The following is a 25,643-nucleotide window of genomic DNA, read 5'->3' on the forward strand; positions in this document are numbered from 1 at the left end:
ACAATACGTTTCTGCCGCATTATGTCCCAGTTTGAAATCATGCAGCGATATTATTTGAAAATCATTCTGACTTAACGAGCTGCATAGATCACTGTTGCATGTACTCCGACACCTGCAGTTATAATTATTCTGGCTTAATGATTCTTGCGCATTTACTGTGCCTGTTAAGGTGATCTGCAATTGATATTACTAAAATTATTCACAGTTCCAACTTCAATACACTGAAAGTTAGGAGGATTAAATATGAACATTATGTATTTCGGCCATTTACTTCTGAATAACCTATTATATACTTTAACCAACAGGTATTTTTAAAGTAATGAATTTTTCGTAAACATTTTTTTTTTTTTTTGTATTTCTTTTCGTCTATGCATTTCAAAATTAATTTTTAATATACTTGCTACATTATTATGTTGTCAGAAAGAATATATAAAGTATCACTACTAGTGAAAAGGAACATGTGCCTGCGTATTGTGTAGTGTAACACAATTTGTAAATTTTCATAAAAGCATTAACGTTCAGCGCGTAAACTCTTTTTCTTTTCTTTACTTTAAATAGGTTTCTTTTCTTCATTACCGTCAATAAATACTCCATATATTTATATATACACAGGTAAACTATTTATCTTGAAACGTATATGTAATTATAAACTGATAGGTAGAAACGTTGAAATTTTTCACGATGTAAATATCGCCAAGGGGAAATTGTTCGATATACTCCTCAATACCACTCAATTAACATTGTTGTCATCCCAACATAAAGGATTGAAATACCACTACATCCGGTTACTATATACTTCAGATCTACATTTTGAGCGAAAACTCAAAACACCACATTTGTTGTTAAGTATCCCAAACAAAGGACACTACAGTATCACAAATATCCAAATTTCGGAGGCGTCTGCAAGACAGTAATGCAAATGAGGCGGATAGGACATAGTACACACTCTAAGTACCTTAAGTGTTGAATACTGTGATCATGACATGACTTATTTGAAAAAAAGTGAATCAGTTAAAGCAAAAAGGACCTTAGTCAAACAGACTTAGTTTTGGGAAAAGTAAGAAAAACATTGCAGTTTTGAAACTATAAAATCAAAATGACACATGTTTTTCCGTGAAGATAAAAATATCATTAATCGAATGCTGTACAGGAAAACCATGTTCACGCTCATTGCCATGGTTTAAAAAAAAAAAAAAAAAAAAAGTTTCCTCTGTGGACTGAAGCTCTTCTTGTATGTAGATTATAGGGGAAACCCTGCCTGCACGTAATTTTATTTTTTTTTTTAAACACAAAACTGTGTTAAGATGTTTTTTGCTAGGTTCCAGACGTTGCAGGTTTACCAACCGAATGGGACGAAATCAATAGCTATTGCCACAAATATATAAAACAAATATAATTCTCCATGCAGGAAGTTTTTTCAGTCACACTCAAACCCATGTTGCATACAATAATCGAAATTGACACACATTTATAAAATATTAGACCAATGAAGCTGAAATTTCTTATGCATAGAAATATAGGTGTAACTAGTAGGAAAAAAAATTTGATGTTAACTCAATTTCCCCATTTTGGTGACTGAAGCCCTGTTTGCATGAACTAATTCAAGTAGGGAAAAATTTACAAGTTATTGGAACTTTGGCTGCTTAGATAAGTATCACATCCAATTAAATACATGGTTTTAATATTCATGAAGATCGTAATCCCGCTTATAGCAATTTGATATCTCAAACCGTTCCGGAAATATGAAAAACATGAGTAGAGATTGCTATACTGTTTAAAATTATGTTTTGTGGTAAATTTTAAAAATTAGTGTTTCTTTCTTTTGCTTTTATAGCAATACAGCTATAGTTTTTGTTTCTTCAATTACATAATATTAAGCAATGTTGCAAACTTTACCAATGTTTACTATATATCCGAAGTGGTTTGAGATAGCAGTTGCTATAAACGACATTATGATCTCTACGTCTATTGACATCATCTATGCGATTGGATGTGATTTTTATCTAAGCAGATTTTCGAAATAAAACCTGAAAAATAATCAGATTTTCAGTCTCCTGTAACTTTCTTCATGTTCATTGAAAATACATCATATCATCATAGTGTTCGAGGCTAAGTTACTTTGTAGATTGCTGCGTCCGTCTCACTTGCGTTTTTACTATTATAGAGCTCTCCAAAATTTAAATGTTTCCGATACTGTATCGTGCTTAGTTTCCAACACTGAATAATAAGTGTGGTATGGTCAATTTTCACTCTGCATGTAATTTGAAATACGTAATTATCTAATATAATGCCGCTTAAAAAAATACAACTTAATGTTGAGTTGGCAAGACTGTTCATCTTGTGATACTGTAAAGTACGTTGAACGCTTTCCTTCTGTCGATATTTGGATCGTACAAAATTTCAGCGATTTTTATATATTAGTTTAAATGCTAGAAGGGCGTTTTAAGATGAATTATTCACTCAGTGTATCAAAATAACTTACTTTTCCTATCAACACTTGAATATTCATATTTTAGATTTGTGTGAATTTATATTCAAATAAATAAAACTCCGAAACAAAGCTTTACAATTGAGATAAAATATTACCGAATTTTGTTACAGTTTGATAATATGTTTCTTCGACTGTATTGTTTAAAATGAGGTTTTATGTCACGTTGGCCACTATTTCTCTGTACACAGTAATATTTATCATTTAAAAAAAAATAATATAGAGAACAAATACGTTGTTTCAGAGACAACCAGGATGGTAGTCATAGCACTCATTCCGAAACTAGTTTCTCCTACAGCACAGAATGGAAAGATAAGTTAATAGATAGCTCGGCTTTTGCCATACCAACAGGACACCATAATCCTAGGTAAGTGGAAATTGGATAGTGAAAGTGATATTCATACCTCCACCGTTTGCACATTCGTAAGTGTAACTAGAGTTTAGAAATTCAGCTTTTGATAACATGTGGCTTCTGACAGTATTGAGTATATTCATATTCTGTATTCTTGTATGGTATTTGGATTGGAAACTTTCGTCTATTTTGATCGCAAATTTTCTGGATTTATAGGAACGACTATGAGTTATATTTGGTTAACTAAAAAAGTGTTTTACAAATTTTCATTATTCTTTATCGGTACCATTGTAATGATTAGTAGTATTATTAATAATAAAATGTTGAGCCAGTGTAAATTGACTTGCTGTAAGGTAAAATACTCAAAGAATTTACTCTGGAATTAAATAAGAGACTGGTGCAGCATGAAATGTCAATAATACGTGAAGTTTATTACCTAAATTAGTTTTAAAGTGAAAATGAGGGTTGAGTCACGTTGGTGATATTTAGCAGAGCAGAAACTGTGATAACATTAATTACTCTTTTTATGATGCCTAATCAACTAATGCCAAGAACAATAAAAGAAACTAAGAATTGAACTGTCATTGTGCGTTAATGTTTAACATTATTTCGAGAAGTTACGAAAATATCATCATACCAAAGTAAGAACTTATCGTTATCGTAAAAGGAAATACAGAACACATTATTCTGATGAATGTAGTTGCGTAAGATGTATTGATGGTGGTCTAGTGATAACAGGTGTTAAACTAGCATGCCAGCAAACGTATCTGTTCCTAGTGTTGCAGCATTTATACCAAATTGAAATTTCTTTATGCATGTCTACCATACATATATATCCTAGTGTGCTTGCTATGCTTGTAATTTACACTTAGAGAAGCTCTAATATTAAGTTACTGTCGAAAACTAGGATTTTGTAATATCTAGACTCTTTTACTTCATGTTCAGGTATTTTGATTTCGTCTGCATCCTAGTCACATTAATTAGTATTGGTGGGAATCAACAGTTCCCAGTTTAATACCAAAAGTTAGTTTCATTAAAAATTAGAACCGTTAGACGTTAAACTAAAGATTTATTTTTTATCGATATATATTATTTATGCTCAATTTAATTGATATTATTGGTGTTTAATTTTAGGTCATTTCCTCTCACGAGCACCATATATGTAAACGACGAAGTTAAAGTTGGCGGTTTTTATTTAGGCTCTGAACTGAAAGATAAATTCACGGATTTTATTTTGATTACAAGTGATGAAAGGCCAGAACAGCCTGATATAAAACTTCATGCAGGATTGTATTATCATAGCCAAGATGTTTGGAACCCTGAGGTTGGAGATATTAGAATTCAGTTCTCTTACGCTGGACAGGCAGGAGATATGGTAAGTTTATGCATGAATAAAATAATTGTTATATATAATAAACCAAATAAGAAGATGGCTTTTTACACATGAATTAACTCAGGTATTTAGCAAATCATCAAATGTGGAAAAATCTAGAAGAAAATAAAACCAAGTTCAGAAAGCGAGAAGCGATAAGTACTCCTTTCTTTCTAACCTTCCATTCCTAATTATATAAAGACCCATACTATAGCAGTATTGGAAACACGAAAAATCACAATTTTTAGTTTAACGTCCCACTTTTATGACCTTTAGGCTAAAGGAGACGGATTATTAAGGCAAGTGAATGATAGCGAAATTATTTTTTTGTGCTTTCCCACTGGAAATCGGACCCGGTACCACGTGCACCAAAGGGACACGCGCTAACATTACACCAGCGGGAACATGTTATTAGATCAGCGGTAGAGCGTTCGCCTGTGGTGCATGGGGTCTTTGGTTCGATCCCAGCTCGCACCAAGTGAACTTTGTGGTGAACAAACACCGTGTGCGTGGGTTTTCTCGGAGTTCTTCCGTTTCCTCCCACTTTCTTCATTCCACCATTTTATTCATTTCTCGTCATCACCGTCTCCTTTGGCCTAGCCGACAAAACCGTGGGACGTAAAGCTTAAATATTTCATTTCATTTCTGTCGTTATTAGATGTACGATTAAAGCCATGTTTGTACGGAAATAGTAGTAATTTGAGCGAAATCGTAATACCTCACTGTCTCTGGAAAACAAATAAAAGCACAAAGCAAACTTTCAGTCGAGGGACTTTGGGTACAAGTCTCGGTGTAGGCCATTCATACAATGTCTTTCGTCATTTATGACTATTTAGGTTAGTAGTTAAAATTTATCAGTATATTTAATAAGTTTTTTTAAGTGTGAGTCGAAGTAGAAAGCTTTGATTAGTAGCCTTTGCCAAAAGTCAAAAGGAATGATTTGTGAAAGGTTGCATGTTCAAAATTAATACAGTTCACATTTTGTAGGTTTGCTTATGAAATCGACTCAATATTTCGAGATACACCTTGTATAAATTGATAGCGAATAACTTATATTTTCACTTATGATACTCAAGTCAAGTAATGTTCGCTAAGTACTAAACGTACATGGAGTGAGATATCGAATGTGTACGCATACATAGAAAGAAATCACTGATGATGGTATTAGCCCAGAACTTTGTTTCGAGAAAATGAACCGTCAATTTATAACGACCACTAAATGTATATTACTATGAAAAATACCAGTTTGTAATTAGCTTAATGCTTGTTTTGCATATTTTATATGTCATTATAGCCCTCAGTCCGTATATTTATATAATCTATGTTACTGTTTTATCAAAATCCATCTAAACACTTCATTTAGATATTACTGTTTTTTATTGTAGTACGTAATAAATTAAACATTTACACACTTTTAAATATTGTACATGTATATATCACAAGATGGATTCTCTATATATTATGTTTTTTTTTTGTTTTTTTTTTTTTTTATTCGTTGCAATGACGACTTACAAAACATATCATATCACTATTACAACAGAACATCAATCATAATAACAGAAAAGAAATTACATCTCTTTCTCTTTTTATTTTTTTCTTCTTCCTTTTGAATGACTTGTGCATATTTCAAAAGCACATTTTGCCCGTAAATACAAGTTATTATATAAAAATTACACAATACCGTTACAAATTCTAGGATATGGGTATATTCATTATTGTATTAATAGCAATATTGCAAAAAAATGCATCTACTTCGATTTTAGACAATTTTCTTTTTCACGTGCCAATCTCGTGTTCTGAAATGAATCGGAAATTTCCAAAGTCCTGTTAATTGATTTTCTCTGAAATATGTCTCTCTTTCGTGTCAAATGAATTATGTAAAACTGACAGAAGAAATTGTGTGATTATCTTGTTATTTACATTAGTACCTAATTTTTAAGGAGTTTGGTTCACTCTGTCCGTAATCTACTACCATTTCCGGTCTCAATATTCATTGAAAAAATATCACGCCATGCAAACGAAACTAATATCACGGCATACAAACGAAATATTGTGTACATATGACTTAGCTACTTGTTTTTAAATTAGATAAGACCTTTCTATGAAAACATCAGACGTTTGTTTAACGGTTGACTAGTACTTTTATACTAAATGAACAATAGTTTGCAATTGTGCAAGTGTTGGCTCGATTTACTGTCTAGGATAAAAGCTAAATTTATTATTTATCCTTTTTTTCTTCTTTGTCCTTTTGGCTCTAGCAACATGTACTATCGTGGTAATTTGTAAGGAATAGCTGTACGTTAAACACAAAGAAACAAGTTTCAGAGGTCTTGTGAGCTAAATAATCTCACGAGTACTTAGTAAATGAGAAAATTGAATAAAAATAATATTTGTTTAAAATTAATTAAATATAAAATAATTAATATAACAAAATTTTATTTTATATTTTTGCTGTTAAGGAGCATTACTCGTGTAGTTGATTTCCAAGTTTGTAGCTATTAGTTTTCCTCTCCATGTTGAGAACATAGACTTACCAGATTCTGATTAAAGTTGTGATTTATATACCTGAACGAATAGGTGGTGTAGTAGTAACAGCAACCACAGGCCAGACGTTCTATGAGCGAGAGAACGACAAAAGGCAAAAAAAAAAAAAAAAAAAAATATCTCGAATCGAAAGTCAAGTGCACTTACGCATGATCTTGATGTACGGAGTACTCTCAGGGAAAGGTTGCATAAATCTGAGTCTTGTACGGGCGATTTTGCTTATTTTATGAATTGGATAGAAGAAAGAGTCAGTAAATGAATTGGTTTAATTTCTGGATTTTTCATGGGCACTATGTTCAGACATTAATAGCGCATGCCTGGCTTTTAAATTTGCTTGCTCCCAGTACGGGGTGAGGGGAGGGGGGAAGAAGCCTTTAATTGTGCAAAAATTATTGATATTATGGTCTTCGGGACTTGTTGATCCAAGGAACTGTAATAATGACTTTGTGATGTTACCAAGGCATATAACACTATTGTTTTCTAATTTCTTTATTAGAATAGTATTCCCTTTGTTGTCTATGAAAGTTTAGAATATAAGACGAGAGTGGACTAAAATTCTTAAACTATTATATTTGTGCTTACCCTTTTATATATGTGTAAAGGGAATAGGCATGTTCAGAACAAAGTAATAGCGTAAAAGGTAACACAGAAATTAATACACAAGAACTTACAAAATAGCATTAAAAAAAAAAAAAAAAAAAAGAAACCTTCCGTTGCGGTCTATCCAGTTGTATTTCTTATGGTAGGTCAATGGAGTGTATTTTGTTTTGTAATATCCTATAGACATACATTAAGTTTTGCCTTTGTTTCAGTGTTGTTCTGTAATTGTCAGCTATGTTTGGGTATGTTTCCTATTTCAGGTATAATTCAGTAACCTTATGAATTAGTTGTTTAACTTCCGCAGATGGCGCCCCGATATACAAAATTTACGGGAAAATGAACAGAATCAGACGAAATGTCAGCATGAGAATAAGAAAGAAGTGAAGGGTGGCATTTAGAATCTCCCCTAACTCATTTTATGGCCCCAGAACCGAGTACCTTGTTTTTGTCTAAATTGTGATAAAGGTAGAAAACAACGACCCTGCGGGGCTTCTAACCCCCTTCGTTCGCTCGCTCAACTATATTTTGTGATGTAAGTAACACTGGATATCTTATATGTGCAAGATTGGGGGAAAAACTAAAAAATACCCAAAATGGATTGTCATCATTAAAGAAAGAACTAATAAGTAGTAATACAAGTTGAAAAGAGGCTCATGTGGGTCTTATCCGGGGCCGCCATCTGCAGCAATTTAGCCAAATTAGTATTTATTTATTTTTAATGTCACTACATTTGAAAGACTTAAATATCTGAGGTCAGTCCTGTCAAAAATAGAAGTTATACGTTTCTGTAATCTACTTTTTGTCTTTCTTTACCCATAATAGAACACTGATATCAGAATCAATTTACCTCTTTCTGTCGAGTCAGTTATCAGTAAATTCCTCATACTCCTTCAAAAATCATGGAGAATCCATCCGTAAGTCCCATAAGTCGAAACCATACTAAAATGTTGTTTGTTCTTTAACTTAATATCGCATTGACCAAGACGTTGAAATTGAAGTGATTTAATCGCTTTATGACTTCAATATTTTTTCATTTCTATACAGGTGACTATTGTTGCATGTCAGGTGGGTAAAGAACTTCGTCCATATTATACAACAACGAAAGAGAAGATTTTAATTCTTCGGCGTGGGCGACTTTCACTGCAAGAAGTATTTCAGGCAGAACATGCACAAAATTGGTTTTATACCTGGGTGTTACGCATCGGAGGTTGGTTTCTTATGTTTCTAGGATCGACCTGTCTATCAAATATAGTACGTGTGATAGGTAAGTGATGGTTTTATGTATATATTCATTTAGGATGTAGAAGAAGGGAAATGATAAGGACAAATTTGGGGGCAAAATATTGTCGGCGAGAACTACCGGTAGTTCATGCATTAATGGCAGTAAATTATAGAAAGAAGGAAATTATATCATTCGGCAAAATTCTCTGTGAATATGCATTGTACAAGAATTTTTCTCGTTTCTTTACGAAGGAAAAAATGGAGATAAACACACATTTTCCGGAATTACCCATGCAGCTCCAGTTCACCGAAAATGTGCATTAATTCATTTTATATTTCCGCATCTTTATTTATTTAACCAGTTTTAGTATTTTTGCTCTTGATTTGAAATGCTCTGATATAGGTTTATTATTAGAATGTATAAACTATAATAACATTATTTCTTTTTCAGTTTATCGATACTCCGTTGTTCACGACCTTCTAGCGTTGGGCTCTGGGTCTTTTAATATGGCGATATCAGTATCAGTGTCTCTCTTTGTGATATCATTCGCCTGGATTTGGTATAGACCGTTTGTGGGAATGTTACTGATGGTTGCAGCGTCTATACCTTTTATATATTCTAGTGCAAAATTGTATTCTAGAGACTCGTACGAGAACAGGTACAGAAGATTGTGAAACTTTCATGTAGGAAACGGAAACTGTTGTGACAATCAATATTTAAGAAACTCATACGCCAAATTGAACGAGATGTCTGGCTGATGAAGGCTGTTATCTTCCATGAAATCTCACAATTCTGATTACTAGTGTATTATTCCGTATTAGTGTTTTATACTTGTACGAACTCGAAGTCATTGGCAGTATTCTTGTATGTAGGTGGGTTTGTGTATGAATATGTGTGTATGTCTGTTGTGTGTGACATGTGGAGGTTTTAAGTTACCTAAGGTACGTATAAAATACGTATTGTACTTTTGTAATAAGGTATTTACACAGTAGTAATATTATGCTTTTATAGGGATGTTTTCACATACTTGTTCGTTCTTTTAAATATTTGATTACTTTGAATGACTTGTCCTTCGATTATTATTATGTGACTTGCAGGTAGAGTAATTTCGTTAGCAAAATTTTCCCAGTAAAGTTTAGAATTCTACTGTGAAACTAATAATTGGACAAAAAAGAACGGATAATGTACTACAGTATCTTGTGCCTTGTTTATTGATATTTTAAAGATGTCAGTTAACCGTTAGAAAGTATTATAGCCGTTAGTATTGTATTCGTGAATTTAACTTAATAGTGCGAGACGAGTTGTAAGAATTTCAATCCTGTTCGGCAATACTTGCTTGCATGATATCATGAAAGAACATTCCATTTAAACAAAGAAATAATTGACTACGTTTAATGTCGATAAACATTTATTATTTGCCGATAGTCGATGAATTCATATAAAATAATATGTATATACTGTTTGTATATTAAAATTAAGTATTTATATATTAAGAAAACAACACTGATAATTATAATTACAGTAGACTCACGAGTATCCGGCCTAATGTGGCCGAAGGGACAGGCCGGATTAAAAAAAAAAAAAAAAAAAGTAGGCCAGAGTTCTATGAACTCATTTCTTTGCGTAATTTCTTCTCCATAGTTACTAGAACTTTTTTTCTTTTATCACCCATTTTCAAATCTTCACTGTAGTACCCCCCCCCCCCCAAAAAAAAAAAGCATACCCCAAGAACAATTTAGGAACACAGTACTGTACGTACTGTACAGTTATAATCAGGAACAGCGTCAAGCGTACTGCATTGAGGTCCGTTACAACTGACGATGATGAAACAATAAACAAGGAGCTGAACGCTGCTCTGTGTTTTGCACACGACACGTAGGAGGATGGTAGCAGACGCCCGCCTCCAATTCCTTGGCAATATTGCCAATGCAACGCCTTGCCTTCCTCATTTAATTACGATAAAAGAAAACTAGGCCGGATAGTCGCAAGCCGGATACTTGGGAGTCTACTGTATTCTCGTCTGTAAATACGGAATGAATAATAGTATACATTGCAATATTGCTTGTGCAATATGTTGAAAACTCAAATCTTATTGTGATCAACCGAATAAAATTTGCACAATATCCGGGCAATATAGAAGATTGAATTAGTTGCCATAGATGTTACTGATACCATATCCTTGATATAGATGAGGCCAGTGATTTTAAACTCAAGCATGTATGAGCTTTTGACCAAAAAATGCTGTGATTAACGTTGTAGAAAATTTTAACTTCAGCATAATTCTCCCGTTTGTGGTAAGGCGCCTGTGGAAAATAAATATTTAATCTTATTTTTGTATATATTTAAACATCTTTACATCACATACGCTTAAGTAATTGTAGTACTAATTACTGTTGTTACTAAAGGTAATTTGCGGTTAGCGATAATAGTCGAAACCTTGTACTTAAGATTTTCATATAATCATACTTAAAGTGAACCACTGAATATACACGTTAGTGTGGTTTCCAATAATAGGTTAATTAAGGGAACTACTTTTACACTTTAGTCAGACGGAAGAGTGCATTCACTTTTCTCTTTAGGGGTTTATTGAAAAGTAGGTACGATAAACTAGTTCTTTTAGAAAACACAGAAAAGTAAGTTCAAATTAATTGTATTCTTTTGAGCGACACATTTGAAGACGGCTTCGGTTAGGTTTTCAAAACCTGTACGTAGTTCATTTTAGATTTATCTAATTTCCACCATTCCATTTTTAAAAGCATTGAACAAGGTATTTATTTTTATTTATTTATTTATTTTTTTTTAACGAGTTCTTAACTGAACTTTTGCCTAGTTTTTTTTTTTCTTTCTCCTTCCATTGCAATTGGGGAGGGACTTACATGGTTGATCAAACTGAAAAAGGACAGCACAAATGGATCATAGGATCAATGTTGGTTTATTTCAGTTCATTAACAAAGTTACAGATACAATTAACTTGAGTCTGCTGTGCACAGGAAACATTACTAACGGAAGATGGAAAGGAATTATTGGAAGGAAGTCGGTGGTGGTCCATATGTTTGAAGGTACTGTTACCAGCAATAATCGATATACAAACCTTTCATGTTGTGGTTGATGACATCGTAGCTGTGGATTTTCTCGGGATTCTCTCGTGTGCTCCTATATTCTGATTCCACCAATGATTTCATAATTCAATGTTATTAATCATCTATACTCTGTAACCTACGCGGTATAATCATGAGACGGTAAACTAGATTTAAAAAGCACTTCTTTTGTTTTGAATTAACTTCAAGAAGAATTTACGGACTGAAACAGTTCCCGGTATCGTACAGAAAATTACGTTCTGTTGGACTTGGGAGTTTAGCGTCCCCTTTCAGCTATATGAGATATGAATGTAGAGTTTAGGGTGGAATCCGAACCACTGTAATGCGTTCAAATTTTTCAAGGGTGTCCTGCAGTGAACCGAACCCTAGAGCGCGTGCACCTGCAAGTCATTACACCAGCAGAGAGGGTAATTATATGTTCTTTGCACGTCGAAGGAAACAAAATTAAAGTTGATCACATTGTTCTGAAAGTTACTAAACAAAGAACATGTAGGTTTCGGATTAGGAATGGGCAAAAGTTTTTTATATACATATATATATATATATATATATAAAGATAGAAGATTGAAGCCTAGGCAAAAGTTCATTTTATAAAATCAAATATGTTAGTTGAAGATAATACAGTCTTCCAGCTTTATGCTCCTACGTATGTTTGATTGTGTTATGACTCATAAGATTTCAAATTTAAGTTTCAAAGTTGCTTATCAAGTCCATTTTGAGATCTTAGGACTGAATCTCGCACTAGTTCTGAATTATGGTAGTGAGTTTTGTTCCATTAATTTATCCAGTGTTTCTTCTATTTCCCTTGTGGGTGGAGACGAACAGCGGATCCGATTATAGAATAATATTCCCACTATAGACGGGCAAACATCTTACGGAATGTTAAAATCATTCCCAAAATGTAATTAATTCGAATATGAAAACCTAAAACGTGTCAACATTACCGATTACTGTGTTAATATTACGCATTACTTTTGCAGCATAGTAATTCCGATATGGTCAACATTTTTCCTTTTCATTCAATTCCATGATGTGATGTAAGGAAAAGACAAGGAAGGGGGTGCATTTGAATTTTGTTTTTCTTTAATTTCCATTTTCTTCAGTAATGTTAAATTTTACGCTTACTGCATGTGAAATTTTTCGTCTGATTGTCTTCCAAGAATATAGGGTAGCCCTCTGTGAAGCTCAAGACTTAAAATGAATTTCTGTAGAGAATGGAGTTGAGGTAGCTCAATTGTCTCAGAGCAGTTTCAAACGAACACTTATTTTGCTGCAGTGATATCTTCCCTAATAAACAAACATCAGTACAAAGAAACACTAAAGTAGCTTGGAAACAAAGAAAATTAAAAGTAAACCTTTTTTAAAAGTAAAATTTACTTGATTTTTTTTGAAAAACAGGAAATTTCTACATACTTAACTCTCTATTGCTTAATGAACTCAGAGGTTCATCGCTGCAGATATTTATGGAAACAAATAAGAACGAAATCGAGGACGAAGGCATAAAGTGAAGAAAGTAATACTTTTGTAAGAGCTTTAGAGCAAAGATGAAAGCATTGAAGGTTGACAGACATCAGAATTGTGCATGAAACAACTTTCAAGACTAAATAGCAAATAGATATGTTCATAACTTATCTTTTGCATATAAGATTAGCGATTTATGGTTGCTTAAATGATATTGTAAAAAGTTAAAAAAAAGAAAAACAATAAATACAATTCTTACCTAAAACTTCGTAGAAACAGAATAAACACCACATTCTTACCAAACATCTGACAATAATCTGTCTCAGGATAAATAAATAAATAAATAAATAAAAGAATAAAAATCAGTTCATCTTAAGATCTTTAAAATTGAATTTAATGGGAAGAATCCTTAAACCGCGTTGCGTCCCTCCTAACGGAAGATATCTGGAAAACTGACAAATATTAGAGCGGGTGCTGAAAATTTCCTGACTTTCCCCAGAAAGAGTACAGCTAGAGAGATGAAATTACACAATTATTCAACTTATTTCTTCTCTTGGACCGATGCACTTAGTACCGCCTGTTAGAGTTGTTAGTCATTTCACGATCGTTCCTTCCTCCGATACTGGTAACTAAAGTTGTGCGAGACAATATTTGGTTTGGAAGAATATGTTACTTATCACGTTTCCTTAAATAAAATGTATTAAAGTCTCAACTACGTTCGGAAAGGCATCGTTAGAGCCTAGCACTCAATGTCGACTTCAGTAGGTCCTTGCAGCTGTGGTCTGCTCGTGCCCGCCAATTAATACAACAGGAGCTGTATTGTCGGAAACGGTAACATATAAAACTGGAGATAACACAAGATTCAACTGCACACCGCGTAACCTCCCTTTATACTCATACCGGAGATCGGGAGACTATTGTACCAATATGCAATCTTCATTGCACAATCTTACTTCGACATGCCTTACAAGGGAATCGCACTTAAAACAAAAACTACATTGTATCTATTTATTTCTTGATTAAAATGTAAAACGCTAAACTTTATAAAACACTTTTACATTTTCCTTATTTTTGCTATTCCCCTCTTTCCACAGAGTTATTCCGCGTTATATCAAGAGCCACTCAGCAACACAAAGTCTGAAAAACATCTGGCTGTACTCTTGAATATATATATTAAAAAAGCTCATTATTTCTTGCGAAAAAAAGAAAGGAAATTAATAATTTCAGAATGTTTCAGATTTTGTGTTTCTCACAGAAAATTAGAAATGTTACGATAAAATAAATGCTGGTTAAAATGCCTTGTACACTCGGGTAAAAGGTCATGGAACCGTGGATCAGATACACTTATTGCTCAACACTGTTGAAAGAAGACAATCTTTCCTGTAATTTCAACACAACGCAATATACACGCGAAAAATTCGAGCAGAATGCATTTTACGAAGATCTTTACTCAAAATACTCTTTTTTTCATTGGTTTGGTTAGTTGATTAGTCTTTCTTTCCTGCACTTATGCCTGGAAAGTCCGAGCAAATCGATCAAGCAATTAACTTAATTATTTTCAAAGCTAATATGCGATTCACTTATTACGAAAGTCGTTCGATTATGCTCGTCTCTAATATGGTGTAGTAGTTTTATATTATTTTATTTTCAATAGTGTATTATAAAATATCATTACACCATAATTTAGGGTGTAAGTTTCTAACCTCCTTATTTGGCGATGCCCTTTGTTAATCCTGCAGTTCGTTGTCTAACTGTTCTAGTGCCATACATTATTGTGTGAGACATCTGCTTCAGCTTCAGATAGATATTTCTGATTATCTCCGGTAGTCTAAACGGCACAATTGTGCATAGGCTGATAGCTAGAGGTCGGATCGGTATCCATTGAGACTTACCTAAATGTGCATTAAAAAACTTAAAGATATGCGCAAAAAATAGTAAAATGTGCATTAAAGAAAACATATAAGCTAACCAAATAAATAACGAAATGAACATTTATTTCAGGCGCTTCAAATATGCTGCACACAGCACATTTTACTTCTGCACATTTTATCGTTGCAATAAATTAGTTTATTTTTTATTTATTTATTTTTTTTTTTCAATGTTTTCTGGAGAAAACATACATTTGTCTGAAAGTATGCTCTTATAACTGGAAAACGAACTTTCACTGTCATAAGTAGTAGTTAAACAAATTTTTAGTGATGCTATTTCATCAACAGAGTGTTCTTCAAAAACTTGCGTTGATACACCACTTAATACTTCATTTACATTGTGCAAGAATTTCAATTCTGGGTATCTTGTTATTACTGATGTTGGCTGTTTTTCAAAAGTTTTTCTAACTTGTCCAGGTGGAGTATATTCTACAACACTATCAAAGAGCTCCAATGATGTCGAAAGCTGCAAATCTTGTTCTTCCAAACGAGTGATCGTCTTGGGTAGTGACCGAAAATGAGTACTCATAAAGGCTAGATCGGGCTGAATATTGTCAGCGCTGCATGCATTCCTTGCTTCTTGTATACATCTAGCTTCTTGTGGGTCGAAACAGTCTAGTACTTGAAAATGTACAAGAAAAATAATATTAATCTGCGTGAACAATTTGTCATTGCCTCTTCAGTATCAGGTTCTGTTCCTCCAAGATCATCGAACTGGCTGCAGGTTTGAGACCCAATGAAACGTTTATCGTATATTAACTCACAGAAAATATTAATTTGGTGTTAAATCGCATTGTTAAGAAAAATGATAACTTGATCAAGCAGACGTTATTGCAAAAAATGAATAAGGAAAAAATCCTAAATTTAAAATACTGAATAAATGTATTAAAAAAAAAAAAAGAAAGAAAGAAAAGAAAAAGAAAGAAATTTAGTTTTCTGCAAAACGTAAATTTAGCAAGAAGTGTTGCAATACAGGTTCTAGAAAACTACTAACGGAAAGCTCAGTCTTTCTTTTTAAAAGTACCTTTATTGCTTTTACGCGTCGCTACCTCTGGCTGGGATGAGGAAGACGCTGCATTGAAACTTACTTCAGAATAAAGTTCGTCAACATAATTTTTCCTTAATGTTGATTCATATTTATTTATTTTATTTATTTATTTATTTATTTATTTTTTTAGTATTTTGTAAGAAATGCTCGAAGTTCTGGATTGTTGACTTTTTTAAAGGTATCTTTGCTGCAATAAATGCTTTGCACATATCCGTGAAAAATAGTTCTTGACGTCCTTCAGTTTTATTTCTACTAAATGCTTTATCTATTGTGTACTGCTTAGATGTAGCACTGTGTTCGTTCTTTATATGCATATCTGTCTTAATGTGTTGCACAACTTGAAACTTTTTCTCACAGTGTATCTGAAACAATAATATTTTAATTGATTCACCAGTATTTAGTTTCTACATTCTCAACTAAGTACATCTATCCATTAAAAGCAGGAATACTCTATTGATGGTTGTCCTCCAAAGACTTCTATATCGCTCAGAATGTCGATATGAAATTAGTACGAATATTCCGTGACGCTCTAGAAAAAAACGCTTCGTGCGGTCTCGAACCCCCCCTACTACCTCTGAAGATCTATTGTCAGTTTAGTGGTGCAGTGGTAGTGCAGATAGTGCCCAGTTGGAGACCTCGTTTCCATATAAAGTAAGCTTTCTTAAACACAGTATCCTGTGGTTCATATCCCACGTAAAACTGTAAGATCTGCTTTGTAAACTTGTTGAATAGAACGTTAATATCGAATAATTCACCGTAATTTTTATTATTTCCTAAAAGCTTTTATCTATCTGCATTGACATCGAAGAAAGATAGTGGTCTATTCCCACGCCTACCTCCGAAGCTATCATCTTACATGTTTACGATTTTTGGAATATTTTTTCCCTTTCAAGAATTTCAATTCAGAAGCGTCATTTGGGGGAAAGCAGGGAATGCAATTGCCCCCCCCCCCCCTCCCTCTTCAGTTGGAGAAATACATAAATTTTAATCAATTGTATACTAATACAAAAAACGCAATACAATCTTACCGCCTTCCTCCCCCGGCAAACTCTGAAATGACTCTGCTGTTTCCATCCCTTAACCTATCCAACTCCCCCTATGTGTGCGTTTATCTTGAGTAGGGAACCAAGAATTCAGGTTTCATTGCGTAAGGCGCACAGCCAGTCTTTCTTACCTTTTTACGTAATGCAAAGGATCCATTATTGTCAACACTGTCTGGCCTAAAATAAACCAGCGAAAACGCCCATTAGACAGTGGGCCAATACAGCTGATTTTACATCTTAAAACTTTGCCTAAAAGATATGTAGAAATATGTTTTATGTTTGTAATTCTAATTGTCGATTTTTTAAAAGAGAAAATCATTATCTTCCTTTTTTGCACGTTACAGAGAATTTGTAACAGTTTTTGTAATTACTGACGAATTTTACGTTTGATTACTCAAAAATGCAAAAGAAAAATTGAATTCGTTGAAGAATTAATTAATATATAATATTTCTCTTAAAAAAAATAAAAAAATGTAATATTAAGTAAAGTAAAAATATACTTACTTCTCTGCTACATACCTCTCATCTTTCCATCCGTAGACAAGCTTAAATATTCTTTAGTACATTGTCTAAGATTTTAACTCTTCGAGCTTTTCTCTTTCGGCATGATTACTTAGCAACACTACTATACAACATAAGGTTTCTAACAACTGTGAAGGTATGTTGGATAAGATTTAAGTATTCCTGCAAGTGTAGTGACTCATTCACCTCCAGGGAGAGAAATCTAGAAGAAAAGAACTTACCTTTGGCTTTGTTTCGCGTTCTTAGAAATGCTTCACTGAATGTTTAAACATATAAGAAGTTATTTTCATTTCTTGGGCTTTCTAACCACAGCCACAAGATTAGAAATTACTTTTTAAATCTGAAAAATCTCCAGTCAAGTAGCCATACACTGGTCATTTTTCGCAAATATGCATATATACGCAATAACGTCTTCAATATGAACTATTCATCAAAATATGCAATTATATGCACAATAAAACTTCGCGTTTAGAGCTCTAGATGTCTAAAAGAAACATTAACCATGTAAGCATATCAATATCATATCAGAAAAAGAACATGCAAATATGCAAAAATCCACGCTCTACTAATAGGATTCTTACTTCACAATCGGGAGGTCTAGGTTCGAATCTGGTGGCCAACCATCTGAACTGAGGTTTTTGTAGCATTTTCCGCTAGGTAAATACCATGATAAAATCTTACGTATTGGTCTAATCCAACTTTCTTCCGCATCCTCCATTGTTGTTGTTATTGTTGTTGATTGTTAGTGAATCAAGTCCATTTTGGCCTCGTAGGCTGAATCTGGAAGTTTGTAACATAAATAAATGAATCTTTCAGTAAGTTGCGATCTCCTTGAACTTTCATGCTTCTACTCAGGGGTGCGCTTCCAGGTTGGAAATCACTAATCTCGGAGAATATATTTATTTTATTTTACGTAAAGGAATAATTCCGGAATGTCATATAATTGTACATGCATGCTAGAAATGATATACTCTGTCTTCTTTCATGACCAATGTATGAATAGTAGTAAAACAATTTATTAAAAAAAAAAAAAAAAATGTTATCTGCAAGAAATGGCATTTCATGGCAACTTTAGTTCAGATTCAAATGAATCATGATTAATCAAATTGCATTTTCAAGAATGTTTTAGATATTGCAATTTATATTTGTTATTTTTATGATTAGAGGCAAAAATGAACCGCAGTTCCGTTAGACAATTCTTAGTTAATATATCACGAATGTCTACAATGAAGTTGATTTCACTACTGTTAAAAATAGATTTATTTTTCAGAACACGAAAGAAGAAACTGCTCTGCAATTACTTTACATCTTCGAAAGTAATTAATTAAAAAAATGTAATATAGATTTATATTACTAATATATAATAGCGGATTATATGAATCATAGTAATTACCTTATAGGCGATTGTATATCGTCAGTGTTCAGACGTAATATTTCATTACATCCACAGCACATTGGACAGTTACTATATATAGTTGTTATAGCTGATATTTGCATTCTTGTCAATGATTAATACAAGTGGTAATAACAGTATTATTGATTTTATGTATAAATTTAATTCAAGTTTCGAGATTAAGCGTGTACTTAATGCTAGTCATGTATTTAAAGAAGGAAAATTAAAGGTTATATATGCACTGAAAAATTTACAGAAGTGTATTAAAATTGTCGGTGTATTACAATGTTAGCATTCTTTTGTTGTTACAAGTATTCTTTTGTTGTTACATATTTTAGATATTAGTTGTTATTGTACGTTGGGAATTGTAAGTTACTATAAATTTACAGTATTTATAATAAAAGAAAGACAAAAGAAAGCAAACGAAAATATTAATTGTAATTCCTCATGAAATTTTAGGTTTTTAAAAACACAAGGGTTATCTTTAAATAATATCCGTTAAGCAATAAAAACGAAACAAGTAAACATGGTTCAAAACAACATTTATTTTCTGAATGTGCATACAATTCTCAGTTTTGCTACGTAATTCCGTTGCCGGTTTAAACATTTACCGCAAAGAACAGCGAGTTTTTGAATACCCTTCTCGAACAACTTCACCGCCTCTGATGATAGCCAGTTCTTCACAGTCGTTTTCAGTTCTTCATCAATGTGTATATTCTTGCCGCCCAGAAAGGTTTTCAGATGGTTTGAGAAGAATTTTAATTTCAACAGCCTGCACCAAATCCTGTCACTACAGATTACCTATCTGGGCGCGATTCATCATGGACGTTTTCCCGACATTCCTTAAACAACCTGACCAATTTTCCACTTTACTGTTCCTTATAGCATTGTCACATACACCTCGCATATCTAACAATGAATAGTCGCAGCTGTCACGTTTCCTGCTGGTAGGAACCGGATGACTGACCGTATTTCACAGTTGATGGGCTGCTTGATTTTCTTTTTAACTTCATACTACGAAACGTATGGAGTGACTTCATTAATGCAAATGGGGTCGGATTATACGCATCGGATGCCAGGAGCCAGAACGTATACTCATTACCAAAGGTACAGGCAATTTCAAACAGTATTCACAATATAATAAAATCACATCGCTTTCACCAGATACGTTATCATGTTATATTGCGAAAACTGTTATACAAGTATTATTAATATATATATAGTGCTTTGTTCAGTTTTGGTTTATTAATACTGTGAATATTTTCAGACTTATAATGAACAAGATACAGATATTCACAAACAGACTTTAAATATGATCCTCGTAATATAGGTAATAGTCAGTGGCGTCGGAAGTATTTTTCAGCTGGGGGGCAAACTGCTGTCTTGAGAATAGACACGGGAATGTAACATAGATAAGATAATACGAATATATGTTCGTCATGTAACAATAATTTGATTTAGTTGGATAATAATAATAATAATACAATACAGCTGTAAACAGTTTCGTGGGAGTGAAATTTCCATTTATGAGAAGTGTCTTGGTTTAGAAAATACATCTTTAGATTTAATCTAGTGTCAGTTTTGTGCTGGAATTGGTCTGATGCAGAAATTTTCAAGCACTGAAATCACAATTAAAAACTTATAAAATTGTAGAAATTGTACTGCTTACAATGTTTGTAAGTACAATTTTTACCATTTTATATACCGGTACATATTTTTAACTGTGTTGGAAACGACCACGCGATCACTATTAAAGAATCTTAAAGCTACTTAAATCACTTGGAAACGAGGAAAATAAAATTATATTTTTAAATATCCAGTCCTGTTGGTGCAGTACATTGTAATATTAGAAATTCCTATTTAGAACTACAAACTTTTTAGTACTTTGTAGTAGAAAGTAACTTGAACATTATAAAACAGGCTACATAAGCAAGTAAAAAATAAGATTTTTTTTTTTCTACTTACGTGTCAAAAATGGAATTTTCACTAAAGACTTCATGAAATTTATATAGAAAATTCAATTACACTAATTATCCAGAGTTACCTGTATTTTTTTTACTACACTTACTTCAGTATATCCAGTTTGTTATTACATTTATCTCTCCTATAACATTATATTCACTTCACTTCACACTAATAAAGTACTACACAATTAATAAGAAATAATTCAAATTTATATTGAATTTCAGGTGCTATTTTGTAATATAAAGAATTGGTTATATAACGCTTAACATTTTCACTTACTTGATTCTAAATTTATTCTTTTCAAAATTGATCAAAAGTGGCTTTCCTTTCGCTTGTCTTTGATATGAATTCTCTTGCAATTGTGTTTAAATCTCTCACTGAAATCTGCTCGTTATGCACATACAACAGCAGATGAGACAATCTTTTCTACGTCATGGAGGTACTCAAATATATCTTTAGATGACGCAAAGGGCTGAATGATCTTTTGCAAGATGCTGAAGAAGCTGGCAAAGTAAGAACGAGAGTCTCTAGATGAACAGTTTGGTCGAGAAGGCTGCGAACAGTTCGTGTTTCAGGACTAACAGTTTTTAATATGCTGGTGGTCGTAATCGAAGTAGGTGAAAGCAGTGAGAGCTGAGCGCATAATCTATCCAGGTTAAAATCCGACGCTTGAACTCCCAATTCCTGCCTCAAATAATCTCTTCAGAGATGCTCACAACATACAGCATCTTCACAAAGCATCTTCTCGAGTTATATGAGTTGTTTGAGGCCTAGATGATTGAAACGACACCATACTTCATTCAACAAATAGTCAATGATTTCGATGTACTTTTTCGAAGAACTGATACAGGTTCTAGGGTAGCTGCTATAGAAGGATTATCAGTCTGCTCCAACCTAATTGGTGTTCTCTTTGATCTTGATGAAGTGAGCAATTTTAAGTGCAGGCTGTCTGCATTTTCCTTTGCTTCCTTATAGATGTTTTCAAATGCACTGTTCGTTCGTAGGTTTCTCATAGTATCCTCTAGAATCGCTGTTGGTTTTTTAGCTCTAGAAGCAGAAGCTTCAGAATTTTGAAGCACTTTTGCCAGTTGTTCGCAAGGTACAAAAGCATATATACTGACTATCAGAAAAAAATATTCCCAATTTGTTCATTCTTTTCAAATACCCTTTTAGTATTAATTTTTGACCATCATCTGGACCACTTGTATTACTGATGTTGTTTTTCAACGTGATTTGAATTCCTTTGTAGTAGATTGAAATCTGATTAGAGATTTTCATCTAACACAGCAGCGAGTAGGACAAAGAGGTAGCAAATGTTTAGGATGACTTTCGCTGTTTGTTTTACAGGATTCAAGAACGATGTCGGCATTTGTTGTCTCTCGTTTTGCAGAATCCAGGTTAATGATACAAACGTCTTTCACTATGGCCGGTACGTGACACAAAGATTACCATTTTCGTGCTACTTCCTGCGATGGAAGATCTAATGCATGATTATTGCAATGAATGTATACAACTTTCGGATGTTGAGTCAGAATTATCTTCTGCACACCATTCACTCGTCCTGACATATTAGCTGCACCATTTCAACACTGGCCGCGGATATTTTCTGCATTCAGGTTAAGTCTCGTTAGAATATCTTTGATCGTGAATTCTGTTTCCGATTTTGTGCTATATATATATATATATATATATATATATATATATATATATATATATATATATATATATATATACCTAGTCATATCATAAATACTGACACAATTTTTGAGGCGGGGTGTACATGTAGTTTTTAAGGTCGCAGTCAACACGCCTGTGCAAGAGAGTAGAGTGGGTCATTGAAAGTTGAGCTATCATAGAGAAAGTGTGTTCGTAAAAGTGTAGCTATCGAGTGGGGCTGAACATCTCCAAAATATCAATGTCTCGTGTGTTAAGAAGTGACTTAGAGTTGAAGGCTTACCGGCGAGGTATAGGTCACTTCCTCAATGCATGTCCAAAAGAGCAGAGGTGATAAAACAAAACGCTTATTGCAGCATTACGCAAACAATGGACACAGAAGTTTTTTCACAGATGAAAAGATATTCAACATTGAGGAAGCTTTAACATGAATAAGTATATACTTCAGCTTCCCAGGAAGCTCGGGAGAAAACCCCGAAGATCCATAGGGGTCATCATCCGGCTTCAGTCAAGGTTTCGTGAGGAATGGCGTATGATGGCACCACCAAGCTGCATTTTTGTGAAAAAGGGATGAAAACGTCAGCCACAGTGTACGAAAATACTGTTTTGAACTCTGTCGTGAAGCCTTTGAGTGACATTTTGTTCAGGAATCAACATTGGACCTTCCAACAGGATTCCGCACCAGCCCCCAATGCACACTCAACCCAGGAGTGGCTGAGGAGAAATGTCCCGAACTTGATTGCTCCAGATGATTGGCCTGCTATCAGCCCTGACCTCAACTCGTTGGACTACAAGTTGTGGTCATTGCTTGAGGGCATGGTCTGTAAGAAGAGGCATGCCAATATTGACAGTCTGAAACTTTTCCTGGTGAAGGGAGTGGCGGATTTTCCTATAGAGACAGTGCGTAATTCTATAGATGAGTGGATGCAGAGACTTAAGGACTGGATGAAGGCCAAAGGCGGCCATTTTGAAAAGTAATTGGTGCTTTGTGTTTGTTAGGCCTGTAAGTAACCTATACATTAAGGATATTAAAGTATCTTTAACACTTCCATAATACTTCACTTCCAATGTTGTGTCAGTATTTATGATACGACTAGGTATATATATATATATATATATAAAGCAGTTTGCTTCTCAGTCTGCGGCAACAGAAAAAATGGGATCTAGGCAAACAGTAAAAAGCTGGAAGAACTAGACTGTGGTTCAGCGCTAAACAGCCGACAGAATGCCTGTAAAAGCGCCAATGATCATTTTTAAGACTAAGAAGTTTGTAGATTTGAATGTAACAGAGAGTGACTGTAATTTTTCGGAAGGCTGGCTCAGAAACTTTAGATTTCAGCATGACATTCGCAGACTTGATGCTGCTAATAGACACGTTATCAGCAAAAACAGTACAACAGTACAAGGACGAGTTTTATATATATATATATATATATATATATATATATATATATATATATATAGATAGATAGATAGATAGATAGATATAGATATATATAGAGATATAGATATAGATATAATAATCTGGAAAGTGATCAAGTTGTCAATGCCGATGAAAGAGTCTAGTCTGGGGTTGCTTGCCAACATCGACATTAGAAAACGGACTGGGGTGCCTAGTCAAGCAGGTGGGACGGAAGTGTACCATTTTTCCTTTACGAGTTCAAACTGGGATATTCTGAACATCTAGCCGCAAGAAATCAATAGTGCGAGCAATTTGGGAGTGGTGAATGAACGCAACATACATCTTTCTTTGTGAAATTTTGTGCCGGTGATACAACATGAAAAAATTAGCCCCGCTGCCTCTGACAGTAGTCTGATTATCTCCTGAGGAACATTGTGAAATTGGTCCCTCGGAAAAGTGTTCATGCCATTGCAGGTGAGTTAGGCATCTACTATACCACTGTCAAGTTTCGTGGCTTCATGATATGCATAAGGTGAAAAAGTTGGACTTATGGGTGCCACATGAGTTGATACCGCCAACAAAGATTGTCATGTATGGATGCGTAGTTCTTTTAGTTTACGAACTACCAGGGAAGTTTGCTGTATTGGAATTTCATTTCTGATTAAAAATGAATTTGCTACGACAATCGTAAAAGGCCGGAACAGCAGTCAGATCGAGATCAACGTTTAGGTCGGCATCCAAAAACCGCCTCTCGACCTGCAGAAGGTGTTGCTAGAATGGTGGTCTTTGGTGGGTAATTTATCTTGTCTTTTCCTTTGGAGGCAAAATCATCACTGCAGATCGTTACAGTGTTGAACTTCATGAAACGCACCGTAACATTGTCCGTAAGCACAATGGTCACCAAACATCGCGTCCTCATATTGCACGACAATGAACCCCTACATGTTGCTCAAAGAACGATGCACACTCTCCATGAGTTCAAGTATGAAACCCTTCCTTACTCACCGTATTTCCTAGCTGGGATCGCATTTTGCAGACAGCGCATCGTGTCAGGTCTTTGTAATCTTCAAAAAGTAAGAAAAACCGGCACCAAACCAAAAGAAGTTGTGCGGCCATTCCTCATTAAGAATACCGGATGTAGTTGGCCATCGAGATTGCTACAACAATAGGGTGCAAACTGTTCGGTTCGATTTATATCCAAATGCAAACAATCTGGCAACGCTGGTGTCTCCTGTATAGTTGTGCCAGAAACACGAAACCGGTGGGGCTATCACTGTGCTTCCTCAGCTTGCAGGTGCCGAGTGTCGTGTTGGTACTAGTGGAATACCGCCGAAGGTGAATCGTTATTAGGAAGGATGCTTCATGGCTCTTTTCCAAGCACATTGTTTGTACTATCAACTACTGAAATAGTGTCGGTAAAATGTTTAACCATTGGAGTGATACAGCTTAAAAATATCGTGGATAGGGAAACACAAATGGGGCCCATGCAGGACATTCGACAAGAAAAGGGCCCCATTCGAGGTTACCATCG

General features: G+C 34.1%; 1 protein-coding gene across 3 annotated transcripts in view; it reads left to right on the top strand.

The window, feature by feature from the left end:
* Tmem43 (Transmembrane protein 43) overlaps positions 1–10,763 on the top strand; it is a 33,780-nt gene extending 23,017 nt beyond the window's left edge. For all 3 annotated transcript variants that reach the window (XM_081761955.1, XM_081761954.1, XM_081761956.1), the window contains exons 5-8: positions 2,733–2,855; positions 3,975–4,215; positions 8,401–8,620; positions 9,029–10,763. In XM_081761955.1, coding sequence (XP_081618081.1) covers positions 2,733–2,855; positions 3,975–4,215; positions 8,401–8,620; positions 9,029–9,252 — 808 coding nt within the window. In that variant the 3' untranslated portion in view covers positions 9,253–10,763. The remainder of the gene's footprint in view (positions 1–2,732; positions 2,856–3,974; positions 4,216–8,400; positions 8,621–9,028) is intronic.
* Positions 10,764–25,643: the final 14,880 nt, after the last annotated feature.

Source organism: Thermobia domestica, chromosome 6, assembly GCF_964235325.1.
Source record: "Thermobia domestica chromosome 6, izTheDome1.hap1.1, whole genome shotgun sequence".
NCBI classification, from domain to species: domain Eukaryota; kingdom Metazoa; phylum Arthropoda; class Insecta; order Zygentoma; family Lepismatidae; genus Thermobia; species Thermobia domestica.